General features: G+C 46.9%; 1 protein-coding gene across 7 annotated transcripts in view; it reads right to left on the bottom strand.

The window, feature by feature from the left end:
- NF2 (NF2, moesin-ezrin-radixin like (MERLIN) tumor suppressor) overlaps positions 1-14,951 on the bottom strand; it is an 85,657-nt gene that overhangs the window by 16,223 nt on the left and 54,483 nt on the right. For 5 of the 7 annotated variants that reach the window (XM_077761635.1, XM_077761630.1, XM_077761631.1 and 2 more), the window contains 6 exons: positions 13,364-13,498; positions 10,261-10,335; positions 7,161-7,274; positions 4,524-4,646; positions 3,629-3,846; positions 2,160-2,265 (listed from right to left, as the gene is read on the bottom strand). In XM_077761635.1, coding sequence (XP_077617761.1) covers positions 2,160-2,265; positions 3,629-3,846; positions 4,524-4,646; positions 7,161-7,274; positions 10,261-10,335; positions 13,364-13,498 — 771 coding nt within the window. The remainder of the gene's footprint in view (positions 1-2,159; positions 2,266-3,628; positions 3,847-4,523; positions 4,647-7,160; positions 7,275-10,260; positions 10,336-13,363; positions 13,499-14,951) is intronic. The other 2 variants (XM_077761633.1, XM_077761634.1) reach the window with 1 other exon arrangement.

Raw genomic sequence — 14,951 nt, forward strand, 5'->3', positions numbered from 1 at the left:
TGCTTAGATGAATTACAATCCACCCATACCACGAAATATGCATAAAAGGCTGATACTGGGGCGCTTGGGTGGCTCAGTTGGTTGAGCATCTGACTTCGGCTCAGGTCATGATCTTATGGTTCATGGGTTCGAGCTCTGCGTCGGGCTCTGTGCTGACAGCTAGCTCAGAGCCTGGAGCCTGCTTTGGATTCTGTGTCTCCCTCTCTCTCTGACCCTCCCCTGCTCACACTGTCTCTCTCTCTCTCTCAGAAATAAATAAAACATTTAAAAAAAAAATTTAAAAGGGATACCAATGAGGTCCTCCAGGACTTATTTATTTACTATTTGAAGAGCATATGAAGTTTGCTCCAGTGTCTGCTTTGTTTTATTCTTTCTATCTATCTACCTACCTATTTTTAGACCAAGAGTTGCATGCTTTGCCTACTGAACTAGCCAGGCGTCCCGCTCAAGTATTTATTTTAAAGTCACTTGTATCTCAGGTGCCCAGCGCAGATGAGCCCTCAGACAACTCCAGTCCCAGCTGGTGTCTGCAACCACCTCAGAGATTCTGGGGAAGGACCATGGGCCCAATCAATGCACTGAGCCATGAGAGAATAACGAATGGTTATTTTGAGCTATATGGCTGGCTTGGGGGGTGGCCTGTCACACAGTAAGAGATAACCAGAACAGAGGACAATAGCAAACCGCTCACACTTCCCTCCACCTCAACCCCTGGGCAGCTTATGCGTCTGTGCCCTGTGTGCCTCTTGGCTGCATACCATGTGAGTGTGCAGTGTACACACCTGTGCACTGTCTGAGACTACCCTACAGTCTCTTTCCTACCTGGCTGGTTCATCCTTACCCTTTGAGAGCCAGCGCAGGTACCATCCTATGCCTCTCCTGCCCCTAAAGCTGGGCTATGTTCTCCTCCAGGCCCCTGTGCACCCTATCTGTATACAGACTCTGCATCTGCTTGGCATTATTATTTTTTTTTTAAGTTTATTTATTTACTTGAGAGAGACAGAGGCAGGGGAAGGACAGAGAGAGAGAGAGAGAGAGAGAGAGAGAGAGAGAGAGAGAATCCCAAGCAAGCTCCATGCTGCAGCAGAGCCCGACATGGGGCATGAACCCACAAAACTGTGAGATCATGACCTGAGCTGAAACCAAGAGTTGGATGCTTAACCAATTGAGCCACCAGGTACCTGGTACTATATGGAACAGAACAGTTTGCTGAACTGAGTGCACAGAGGAAGGGAAGGGAAAAGGCTTGTCTATTCATGGTGTGACCCTGTTTAATTAAAGTCTGCCTCCTTGTCCCAAAATTGAGTTTGGAAAATGGTTCTCACATGGCAATAGTTTACCCGGAGGTATACAGGGTACCCCTGCCCAGGACTACAATGATGGTATACTGTTATACAGAGGTAGTTGAAGATTACATTCAGTGTGGCATCAAGAAGCTATGGTCTCAGGTGCCTGAGTGGCATCTGTCTTTGGCTCAGGTCATGATCTCACAGTTTATCAGTTCGAGTCCCACACTGGGTGAACATGAACCCGCTTCTGGTAAAACACGAGCCCCATGCGAGCCCCACTTTTCTCTCTCTCTGCCCCTCACTCACTTGTGACCTCACTCTCTCAAAAAAAAAAAGCAGCAGCATAAGTAGCTATCATCTCTGGAGAATGATTTGGCACCCTATTATTTAGAATAAGAAAAGCCTGGGGCACCTAGGTGGCTCAGTCAGTTAAGCATCTGACTTCGGCTCAGGTCATTATCTCATTGTTCGTGAGTTCAAACCCCATGTTGGGCTCCATGCTGACAGCTCAGAGCCTGGAGCCTACCTTGGATCCTGTGTCTCCCTCTCTCTGCCCCTCCCCTGCTTTTGCTTTTCACTCTCTCGCTCTTGCTCTCTGTCAGAAATAATAAACGAATAAACTTTTTTAAAAAAGGATAAGAAAAACATTTCAGAGATAGGAAAGGCCCCATTGCCAGCCAGCTAGGCAACCAGAGAGGTGACTAGTCCAAGGCCAATGGCAGACCAGGCATGCTACCCCTTCCCCAGCTGTAGGCCCTCGGCATCACTCATTCTGTTGTGGCAGGACCAGGGGAACCGAAGGGCTGGGAGGGAAGGGAAGGCTACAAGGTCTGAAGCAGCTGCAGGCTGGCAGCCCCCAGACAGGCTCACCGGGTATGTGGGCTTGGTGGTGATTTCCAGGAGCTTTTGCTTAGCTCTTCGCTCTGCCTCGCGGGCCTCCTGCAGGTCCTGCTTTAACTGATCCGCCTCCTTGGCCCTGCAAGGAAAGGAGGAGCCATCAGCTCCACGAAGGTGACAGCTGGAAAAAAGAGAGCCCTGTTCCCATAGTCCCCCTGGAGAGGAGGGATGTGAGTTAACCCTGATGATGGCACCAGATCAGGCAAATAAGGCCAGTGGGTGGGGGGACACTGACATGAGCATCAGAACTTCCAAAGCAAGGACAACATTCCTGAGTACTATTCACTGCAATGGTAAATCTAAATGGGAAGAGCAGGGAAACCGCTGGGAAGAAGTCAAGTTCAAACCTTTGCAACTGGTAGAGGGAGAGGAGGGGGGAGGGGTCAGCAGCTTCCTCTGCTTAATGTCTGGGTGAGAGTGAGCTGGGCGAAGGTATAATGTATGAATCAAAGGTCTTATATCCGATCACGAAGGGCGGGATGTGAGAGTGGATTCCTCACAGCACCCGAGTAAAACAACTGCAGGCCCAGGGCCAACCTCAGGCAAGAAGATGAGCAGTAATGCCCTCAGGCCTCGCCCCTCACCCTGCAAGACACAGGACCCAGGGGGCCAGGCCCAACATGCACCAGACTGGGGGGAAGTGACCCACACACAGAAAGAAAGGGGCCTGGGACAGGGCAGGAAACAAAGAACTATATTCCCAGAACAACATGCAGAAAGCAGAGAGGAAACTATAGTGAATGCACCTTGGTAGCAAAAAGCCAAATTCAAGTGTTCTAAATCAACAGAGCCAAATGCTGTGGGGAATGTGCCAGTGTTTATCTGAAGGCTGCAGGACCAGAACAATCTAGAGCCTAGAATAGTCTTTGAAAAGTAGAGACTACAGTTCCATCCTTCAACCTGGTCATGAGCTGGCACATCTTGGCCACAGAGAGGATCCTGGCCCTCCCCTCCCATCTGCCTCAGGAGCCTGAGCACCAAGAATGGCTCAAGGGGAGCAGGTTCCTCGTTATTTCGTTACAGGTAAATAGCTGCTGTCTCCCCACATGTCCCCTAAACGAAAACGGAAAAGAACCACATTTTTTAAATGTAAGAAGAGCCTTCTTACAGCTCCTCAGCTAAAAGCAGTATGCAGACGTGTTTGACGGCGTTCCTGCAAACATGGCTACCAGAGGGATGGCGGATTATCACAGACACAAGCATGACCAGAGGTCCACCGGACAAGAGAACCATGTTCCTGAGCCCTTCCACTAACCCAGCCCCCAAAGCCCACACCAGTCCTCACCAACCTGTCAAGGGAGGAGCCTTCCCCCCTCCCCCGCCACCCCCGAAGATGTAGAAGCAGCCTGTGGACGAGTGCAGTGAGGCTCTGCCTCAGGGCCAGGCTATGATTGAACAGCCCCTCGCCTGGGCCCCAGCGCCCCAGACTCCCCACCTCTAACCTCCTCTCTGACTCCTCAGCCATCTTCAGTGCCAGCACCTCAGCCTCCAGCACCTTCTGCTCCATCAGGCGCTTCTCTTCCTCTGTCCGAATGGCTGTGGCCTTGATGCGCTGCATTTCCTGTTCAGCCTCTGCGGCCTTCTGTGCCAGGAGTTTTGCCTCCTCCTCAGTGATTTGGGCCTTTTCCGCCAACAGGTCTGCTGTCTCCTCGGACCGCATCTGGAAAGAAGGGCATTGTCAGCTGGGATGGGGATCGATCATGTGCCTGTCATCCCACCCAGATCTGGCCTCAGACACTGAGATCAGCAAGAACCAGAGCCTTGGATTCCCTGGGGCTCTGCCACTGAACATCCCATCAGATGACACTCTGGCAAGGGCCAGATGGCCAAACCCTCAACTTTTCAGAAAATTCCACCCATGGGGAGCAATGAGAAAGCACCTTTTTGGTAACCACTTGAGCTGAGGCTTTTCCCTTTGAATCTGTGGTTCAAACCAGTGGGAGACAGGTAACAATGTCTGGAGACGTTTTTGATTGTCACAAATCAAGGGTAAGGTGGTGCTAATGGCATCTAGTGGGTAGGGGTCAGGGACACTGCTAACTGTCCTCTGAGGCACAGGACAGCTCCCATCAGAGGGTGATTTGGCCCCAAGGGTTGGCAGAGAGGCCCTACTTTAAAGGCAAGACTCAGGGAAATGGAGCTTGGCCGCCAGTGAACTCCACCTGAATCTGCCTCTGCCAACATGGATGGAAAGAAAAGGCACCGATTTTTTTTTTTTCAGCTGAAATGTCAAAGCAAATCTTACTGATCTGTGGTCCTCAGGAGGCCTACCTAATTCCCAAACCTCGAGGGAATCCCCATGTAGCCTCCTAGGACCCAGACTCCCCCAGAAATCACCAGTGCTTCGTTGGCCATTGTTGCTTCTTCTTTCATCTGCAACAGCCTCCTCTCCAACTCATCCCTTGTGCGCTCAGCCTCCTCCCTCATCTGCTTCTCTCGAGCAAGGCGCTGCCGCTCCATCTGGTGGGGGGGGGGGTGAACAGAGTCATGGGGCTCACAACCTACCCTGCCACAAGGGTCCTAGAACACCCAGTGTCTGGAGTCCCCCAAGGAGACCTTCTTCTCCCCTTTAAATTGCCAGTGTCATTCTTGTCACCTACCACTCTCTGTCCTTCAAAACCAGCTGAAGAATCGAAAGCTGTGTCCCTTGAAAAATCACCTAGAGGTGAGGGAACAAACAAAACAACAAAAAAGCCAGCCCTGCCAAGTCTACCTGGATCGAAGGAGGCATTCTTACACAGTGTGCTGAAATGGCTACCCTGCCAATATCCTTTTTTGTTGGAAGACCTCACATGGCTCTGCCCTGCGGCGGACAGGACACAATGCAGGTTCCTTCTCCCTCAGATGGAGCCCCAGAAACAGACAGCTTTCTTCTGGTTGGACGAGACACCTCGCCATTTCTCACTCACACCGACCCCTCCCACATCTCTAATTTCATCCACAATTGCTCCTGCCTCTGACCCACAGAGAAGATGGAATCGTTCTGCGTGAGGCACTGGTAGTTCACACATTGTGTTTCACAGGGGGAAGCCGCAGCCCCATGGCACAGGCTCCTAGCCTCACGCAGAGGCAGCTCCCGGCCAGGCCTGCGACAGGAGGGAGCCATGCGGGAAACACGACCCTCCATCCTTAAGGCACCAGTATAAAGCCACTGCCACCTCCCATGCCTTCTGGATCACTGTATTAATTGGGCCACATGCAGAGCTTAATAAGGGGAACAAGCACAGAACAAGTGCTATTCTCTGTGATCCTAGGGTGTTAACTGAGTTCAGAAAGCAGAAGCCAGAAGTGACCACTGCACTATTTTCTTCCTTAAATAGAGCACATTTAATTACTTCTTGCTTCAATCTTCTCCCAAACCCAAGATTTTTAAGATTGCTGCCTTTTGTAAATACTGAGCCAAAATTTAAAAAAAAAAAAATGCATTGGGCCTCGAAGGAATAATGCAAAGACAAGCAATAAAATACTGTAAATTCTTCTCCAATTTTTTCCTTGCAGGTCAGTGAAAAGCTTGGCCAATCTGTTCTCTAATTTCCACTGCATTACAATTTCCATTAGGTGGATTACTGAATCTCTATTATTCTGTCCTTGAAAAAAGCCCAGGCAACCCCCTTCCATTCCCAGCACTGCACTTCCCCTAGACCTCTACCTAACCATAAAAACCTCTTGTTTGCAAGGTGGTTTCAGTTCACAAAGGCTTTCAGGTGCAATGTGTCCTTTGATCTGAGACAGAGAAGGCATAACATTAGCTCCACTTGACAGATGAGAAACTGAGATGTGGAAGATAAGTCATCTACTAACATCACATTCTAAGGCTCACATCTGGTTCCATGGTCAGTGTCTGTACTACTGGGCCACGGAGCCCCGGCCTGCAGAAGCCAGGTCCCAGGGCCGTGTCCCTGCTGGACCATGGGCACTGCAGGTGTGGGGTGTATGCACGCTCTCCTCCACCACGGTCCCGATGCCTACATACTCACTGCCGTTTTCAGATCTCTCACTTCTAAGCTTTGCTCAGCTGAAGAGAGGTCAAAGAAGGCTCTTCTTGAAGTTGCCACTTAGACCCATGCTGGCTCAGGAGCATTTCTTTGTCTGACAAAACCCATTCCACCAGCCTGGCCCCCAGAGCATCCCAAATAGCACATCTATAGTCTGCCATCTCAGAGAGCAAAGAGACGTGAGCCCTGAAAGTGCGCTGGATCAAAGTGGGCATTTCATTGTAAATCTCAGGGCAGCCAGCCAGCCTTGCCGGAGTACCCACATCAGAGAGCTGTGCGCAGACTAATGATTACTCCTCTGAGCCCGTGAGTCCTGCGGGCAGCTGACTGCAGCTGCTGCTACTCTGTCTAGGAGTTAGTCCAAAGCTACGTTGGATATTCTCAGCAGCAAGGCTCAGATTAGTTGTATGGATTTTGGTGAGCCGAGATGGTTTATGAGTAGAAAACAGCGATGCAGGCTGTCCAGTCTGCTGATACGCTCTTCTGGCACCTCCTGCCGCAGGCAATATGCCGCCTGGGCTGACCTGTGCCGGGGAAGTGTGGCCGAAATCTAATTAGCATTCCCACGGCAAGTATGAGATGTTGTCATGCATTCTATCACCTTCTAATTAGAAAAGGACAAGGCTGGGCAAAGGAGACCAGCAGGCAAAAAAAACGAGTTAGCTAGGTGGACGGATGGATGGATGGACAGACGGACGCAGGCTTGACTATCTCTTCTCAAACTTGCACTAATCGCACTTCACTTAAGTGGGGAAATAACTAGAGATATTTCTTTTGGATATGCTATTAGAATTTATTCCTCATTTCCTGAGCAGATACCACAGCAGCTGGGCATCAGCCAGTAAAGATCCAACAGGGATAAAACAAGAGAAGGTATGTCCATTGCCAAATGACACCTGTCTGCCTATGACTGCTCCTTACCTCCCAAGCCAAGACCAAGAAGCAGCGATAACAATGGTTCAGACACAGTCTTGCTCACCTGCTTTCTAGCCTTCTCCTCCCTGGCCTGGGCTTTCATCTGCTGAACTTCCAAAGAATCGGCCTTCCTTCTCCTCATAAAAAGGTCATGGTTCCCAATACAGAGCTGGAGAATCTGTGGCCATGGAAGCAGGAGAAACGTTAAATCCCAATGCATTTCGCTGCCTACCAGCTCACCAGGGCTACAGCATCTTTGTCTGAGGGCTCTTGGGGCAGCAGGTAACCTAAAGAGCAAAGCACTGGGTGAAACAGCAAGGCCCTCCCTGCTAATGGCCTCTAGTGCTCTTGGCTCTGGAGACAGGCCTCCAGTAAGCCAGGGGGCAGAAGTCACAGGGAGGGGAGGCGTGACTTCTGGACTTCTACTACGTTAGGATGTGGCACTACATGGGCACCTGGGTGGCTCAGTTGGTTAAGTGTCCAACTCTTGGTTTTGGCTCATGTCATGATCTCATGAATCATGAGATCAAGCCCTGCATCAGGCTCTATGCTGACAGCACTAAGCCTGCTTGGGATTCTCTCTCTGCTTCTCTCTCTAAATAAGTAAATAAACAGATAAATAAATAAATAAGAACTTAAGATGTGGTCCTACAGATCAGGGAGGAAAGGAAAGCCCATTCAATAGGGACAACAGGTTATTCACGTGAAAAAAAAAATAAGTTGGGGGCACCTGGCTGGCTCAGTAGGTAGAGCATGCTACTCTTGATCTTGGGGTCATGAGTTCAAGCCCCATGTTAGGTGTAGAGATTACTTTAAAAAAAAAAAAGAAGAAAGAAAAAAACCCAAGTAGCTGAAGAAGCTGGGTCCCTCCGTACACCGCACACAAAAATCCACTCCAGATGGATTAAAGGCTTAAATACGAAAACTGAACCCTTGAAGTTTTTAGAAAAGAATATAGAAGAATCTTTTAAGTGTATTTATTTTGAGAGGGGGTGGGGGAGCAGAAGGGAGAGAGAAAGAGAATAGCAAGCAGGCCCCGTGCTGTCAGCGCAGAGCCCAATACAGGATTCAAACTCAGGAACTGTGAGATCGTGACCTGAGCCGAAATCAAGCCTAGAATATCTTTATGATCAAAGGATAAGGAAAAGATGTCAAACAAGACACAAACACACAAATGATTAAGGGAAAGATGTATACATTTGTCTATGTTAAAAGCCAACATTCTTTCTTTGTTAAGACATTAAAAAGGAGGAAAAATAAGCCCCAAGCTGAGAGATGATATAATCAATAAAGAATACAAACAACCCAGAGAAAAATGGCCCAAAGGACATGAAATAAGTATTTGACAAAAGAGACAAGAAGCTTGGCCAAAAATATATAAAAAGATGTTCAATTTCATTAGTAAATATAAAGATGATCATTTATATGACACTGAGATACCATTTCATATGCACAACATATGTCAAACAATTTTAAAGGCAAGTGCAGAAGACATAAAGCAAAAGGAAGTCTCTTCCACTGCACTGCATCTGTAAATTAATTCATCTCCTTTGGAAAAAAACATGGCTGTGGCGCCTGGGTGGCTCAGTCGGTTGAGCATCCAACTTTGGCTCAGGTCATGATCTCACAGTTCATTGGTTTGAGCCCTGCGTTGGACTCTGTGCTGACTGCCAGCTCAGAGCCTGGAGCCTGTTTCAGATTCTGTATCTCCCTCTCTCTCTGACCCTCCCCTGCTCACACTGTCTCTCTCTCTCTGAAATAAAACATTAATAAAAAAAAAAAAAGGAAAACAACATGGCTTAATCTTGAATTTGGACATACACTACAGCCCTCCACTTGTACTCTTAAGTAGACACTCTCTAGATAAACTATTGCCATGTGTAGCAGGAGGCAGGTATGAGAATGTTCATAACAGCCTTGTTAAAATGGCAGAAGTCGAAAGCACTTCATCAGTCATTAATAGGAGAATGACATACACACACACACACACATATATATCTATATATATAAAGAGACAAATATTTATATATGTACCACTTTATGGATATATGTATATATAGGCATATTTATCTGCACAAAACAGAATACTATACAGCAGTGAAAATGGAGGGATCATCTCTTTAAGCATCAACATAGACACACTGCAGAAAATAATGTATTAAAAAAGTGACAGAAGAGCATAGACAGTTGACAGCACTTATGTCAAAGGTACACAAAACTTAAAAGTATATTCACTTTGCTGCCTAGCAAATAAAGTTCTGAGGAAAAGCGAGCGAATAATGAGCACCCAGAGCAGAATGGTGATCACCCTTGGGGAGGAGGCAAGGGAAACCAGCAGGATGCTAACATGGGGGGTTTTAACAGTATCAGAGTGTGCGGTTTATTAAAGCTGGGTAGTGGGTGTGTAGCTATCTTTTTTAAATGTGTGTTTATTTTTGAAAGAGAGCACAGCAGGGGAGGGGCAGAGAGAGGGCGGGGGACAGAGGATCCGAAGGAGGCTCTGCACTGACAGCAATGAGCTTGATGCGGGGTTTGAACTCATGAACTATGAGATCATGACCTGAGCTGAAGTTGGATGCTCAACCAACTGAGGCACCAAGGGGTCCCACATAGCTATTTAATTTTGTCATTCTTTATTTTTTAAATTTTTTTAATGTTTATTTTTGAGAGAAAGAAAGAGACAAGAGTGTGAGCGGGGGAGGGGCAGAGAGAAAGGGAGACACAGAATCCAAAGCAGGCTCCAGGCTCCAGGCTCCAAGCTGTTAGCACAGAGCCTGACATGGGGCACAAGCTCACAAACTTTGAGATGATGACCTGAGCCAAAATTGGATACTTAAGCCACTGAACCACTCAGCTGCCCCATTCTGTCACTCTTTACACCTTCTACACATTATACTTATCCTTTTATATATATTAGGTACCTCCATGAAAATACTTTTTAAAAATTTCACATCACAAAATTTAGGCTTGACTTGTTAGGTTACGCTAAAGGGAAGAGTCTTTCAAGGTCTGTTGGCAAAGCGTGTAGCAAGTGAGCTACCTATCACTCTATACCTCACAAGAGGTCACTCTGATACTCTCTCAAAAAAAAAGGTGCTCAGTTTCTAAAAAAAAAAAAAAAAAACCTATGGTTTTCAGTAACAAAAACTAGGATCTCAACTTACCAGCTTATTAACACGAAGTTTTGAGGAGTTAAATTTGAAGACATCGATTTTCTTATCCAATGGTTTAATAGTAAACTGAAAGAAAGAAGCAGAAAAAGTTTCAGCCTGACAATCTGGAGTGTTAGCACCAACCAGGAAATTGCACAGAAGCAGCAACCACACTGGCAAAGATCGTGGCTTCCTGGTGCCCGGGCACTAACCTACTATGATTTAGAAGCAGCTGAGGGCACTGGGTCTCGGGTTGTGGAAGGTCAGGGTCCTGGAAGGAGTGCTGTCAGCCTCATCTTAGGCTTGGAAACATGAACTACGGATCTTTGATGGGCCCGACCATGAGGCCAATGCTGGGAAGCCCGCTGCAGAGTCCCAGGCCCAGTTCTGCCTTCAGGAAGCTCACAACCTAGCTGGCACTGGACTCATGACTTGACTGCAGTTATTTGAGAAATTACATCATCTCTTAGCGTCTCATTGGATGGCACAAATCACAAATGTTGTGGGGGTTCAGAGTGGATCTACCATAAGTAGGCAGGGAACTTCAGCTGGTCAGAGACAAAAGAATATGATAGAGGAGCTAAAAAGTTGGATGGAGGGCTATTCAGGGCAGGGTAAGTGAGAGAAATGAGGTTGAGATAATAGGGAAATGAGCAGTGTGTGTGCGTGTGCGCGTGTGTGTGTGTGAGAGAGAGACATTATTAGCTCTCTCACGACTAAGATGATATCAGGGGCTCAGACCGGGAGGAAGGCAGGGTTGGGCTGGGGGTGGACAGTCAGAGGAGGTTGAGTTTGATGTGACATCATACAGGTGTTCACCAAAGGTTTCTGAACGTGAGTATTATCAGATGAAAGCTGTTGATAAAAGGAATAAGGTGTGAAGAAGAACAGACTGTGGCAGACGAGGGAAACTGCTCTCGAAATCAAAGGGGAGAGAAAGATGAGTGGGCAGGACAGGGTGGTAGCTAAGTAGGGGACCCCGGAGCCAGACCACAGGCAGGGAAACATTAAAGAACAAATGGCAATTGCTGTTCTCAACCACTCCTGACTAGACGGGACACATCCTCCATTTCAAAGATGCACTTAAAAAATGGATATCTATTCCTGAGAAAGATGTGCTAAGCAGATAAATACGTTTGGGAAGGTGTATTCTAGGGTATTTCTTTCGCATGTTATACTGTCCAAGAAAGGAGGGGTCAGCACACTGAGGACAGAAAACGATCCTTTGGTTAGCTTTTGGTCAAGCTAACTTAGAAGCACTATTGCTCTTGTGTAAGCTGCTATTTGTGAATTTCGTGGGCTTATTTTTGGCTTTGAAGTCAAACCCCAGAGCTGTCAGTGGGAAACCACAAGTAGTGGGGAAACCACAGGCTTTGCTGGGACACGCACAAAGAATCAATGGATCACTTAAAATAAACCAACATTTCTGTTTTGACAGCACGGCTGTCATGCATAACTACTAAGACTACTTCCTATTATGTCAAGTCAGCTTGAGGTCCTCTTACTGCATGGGTTATTGACATGATGGAACATGCTGGCGCCCTGCCCCTGGAGAGGGCATATTAGAGTTTATTGTGTCAGGCTGTAGTAGGGGGAGACTTTAATCCTTGGGTTTTGTGAAGAACAAGTGTTTTGGAAGTCTTTAGCCTACAAATGTGTGGATATGCAGTAAACAGACTTTATGAAATTAGAGATGAAAAACTACCATGCCATAGCATACCTACTACTTTAGGTCATGTGGGACTTTCAATTTAAGTATTTTTAAAAAGAAACAGTTAAATGCTCTTTTTCTGAGCTACTTCACAAAAAATTTCAGAGCCAGAATGTTTTGAATTAAGAAGCTCAATCTGTCTCATCAAGCACGGCCGAGTAGATCTCAACCACATACTGGAAATCAGGAGCCTGGTGTTCCCTTTCTCAAGTTGCTAGAGGGGAATCGAAAACAGGAAATCTGCTCAGGGTGGGGGCTCTGCGGGCAGCAACACGAGCCATCACTGTTCCTCACTCCATACTCAGCGTCCCAGCTGTGTGTCACTGAGCACTGTCCGGGCCTGGTGTCCTCTGCCCAGTACACTGTGCTCTCAGCACTCACACTCAATGCTCCGCACCAGAAAAGTGCCCCAGGGCTATGGCTTTGGGGAACAAGGAGGTCGGCCCCTGCTATTCCCTTCGCCAATCACCAAGTCACCTGGGCCCTCACATCTTCGCTTCCTGATGTGACAGATACCCCAAACCCGGCCCCTACTCTTGTGGCATGTTCTCAGGAGGAGGGAACCAGAGTCGGGCTGAGAGTGCTCAGAAGTGGGAAAGTGGCAAAGCATCAGGTCATTATCATGTGTGTCATCAGTCCCTTGCACTACAGGCCTGACTCACAGCAGTCCGGTCCTTGCTGGACTGTAACTTCTCTGAAAGCTGAGACTGGCTTTTCTACATCTTTGTTTCCCCTATGAAACCTAACACAAAGCAGATGCTTGATAATTCCTTTAAAACTAACAAAGAATGAATGAGTGAATGATCAAACATAAGATTACAGTGTTTGGGAAAGATCACCATTGGGTACAGAAACATCTGACTTCTAACTTAGAGTGTTCAGCCAAGTTATTCACACTTAACTATTCTCGAATTCTCTTAAGCAGTTAGCCTGATATCCTTATTTATATTCTCACAGAGAGAGAGAGAGACAGACAGACAGACAGACAGACACATACATGTGTATACATGTGGGGATAAATACTTAAGATAGATATCTCCACCCCATGTATGAAGCACTGTACAGGAGAGAGGGTTTAATGTACACATTTAAAAACACAAACAGAACTTCTCACCAGAAATAGAAAGGCAAGTAATAAGAAAAGGTTACTTTCTGGTTGGTTTACTGTTCTTTGGGGTTTAGTCTTGACAAGTTGAGCTTCCCAGCCTCCTGTTAGTCAGCAGGGGGTTTAGTGATGCTACTTGAAAATAGGATGCCAATACTGTTCTGTAAACAGAAAACAACAACCCAAAACCCAAAGCCTGGGGATTAAAGGATTTTACTGGTAACAAAGAGAAGTCCTGCGAGGAGGAGAGATGGGGAGAGCTGCGCTGCCGGCGTGTCTGCACGCGGGGCCTGTCCTACCTCCTTATCGCTGTATGAGATGTTTCGGATTTCATTCCACGGGAAGGAGATCTTGGGGGTCAGCCTATTCTCAGGGTCATAGATGTGAAGCCCCAGAGCATCCACTCCAAGCAGCAACTCAGTGCCCTTTTTATTCTGTAGAGTCAACAAAGATCAGCCACGGTCAGCTCCAGCAGACGTTTGAGATTTTATTCAACTTCCCAAGGAACCTGGCACATGATGTTACATCTGACGTGTTCCAACAGGTCCCAACAGAAGCCACAGCTGTTGTGTAACCCACGGGGGCTCCAGCTTCCTGAAGTGGGGCAGGCAGAGGCAAAACACCATTCTTATGACTCAGTGTCCCACAGGGGATCACTGGGGGCTTCTGTCACTGGCTCGATGGCTAAAGTAGCAGCAATCTAAGCATTGTTACCTCCAATTAAATACAGTAGTAGCCCCCTCCCTCCCTTATCTGTAGTTTTGCTCTCCACAGTTTCAGTTACATCAATCTAGAAGCAGATGATCCTCCTTCTGAACTACTGTCAGGTCAACAGTAGCTTAATGCACATCACAACACCTACATGATCCACCTCACTTCATCTCATCATGCAGACATTTTAGCGTCTCACCTCATCACCAGAAGGGTGAGCACAGTATAATAAGATGTTCTGAGAGAGAATGCGTTCACATAACTTTTATTATAGTATACTGTTAGAACTGTTCTTTCTTATTGTTAGTGTTGTTAATCTCTTACCTTGCGCCCAACTTATAAATTAAATTTATCATAGGTATGTCTATATATATAGAGAGAGAGAGTTTGGTGCTATCCACAGTTTTAGGCATCCACAGGTGCTTTTGGAAAAGTACTCCTGTAGATAAGGGGCAACAATTATAACCAGGTTATCACAGGGGTAGAATAAAACCCATAGGATTAAACATTAAAAGAAAAGGTAGTTGTACTACCAGAAAGAAAATTCAATGCTGGGATCAAATGGTTTTATTTTATGTTAAAATGTAGTCTTGATGTGATAAAGCAAATATAGTAAAATGTTACAGAGCCTAGACGGTGGGTATTTATGGGTATTCGCTGTAAAATTTTTTTAATTTTCTTATGCGTCTGAAATTTTTTATAATAGAATATTGGAAAAAAATACTCCAAAGTGAACTGTATATAAATTATACCTCAATAAAGCTGTTTGAAAGTGTGATGTTACATATGTTGGCTGGCAGGCTGAGTAGACAGAGGGCAAGTCCCCTGGGCCCCCATGTCACTGACCCAGCAGTGGGCCTGGAGTTACATCCTCAGGCTGCAGACCCATCCACCTGTGCTGTGTGGTCTGGCCCTTGTGCAGTGGTGAAAGGAAGCTCCCTGCACAAGGACCTAGAGCACCCGACCCCTTGCTGACAACAAGGAAATTGAACCAGACTCAAGGGCAGGAAAACAGATCTGCAAAGTGAGAAGGTGCTCGGACTGTGATGAGAAGGACCAATCTAACAGCAAGTGTCAGATGGACAAGTGAGCTCTCCAAGATAAATCTTTTTACTCCTTCTAACACCCCAAAGTCAGGAGCTGTCACTAAACCAGGAAGAGAGAACCCTCGGTCTG

This window comes from Crocuta crocuta, unplaced genomic scaffold, assembly GCF_008692635.1.
Source record: "Crocuta crocuta isolate KB4526 unplaced genomic scaffold, BGI_CrCroc_1.0 scaffold348, whole genome shotgun sequence".
Taxonomy (NCBI): Eukaryota; Metazoa; Chordata; class Mammalia; order Carnivora; family Hyaenidae; genus Crocuta; species Crocuta crocuta.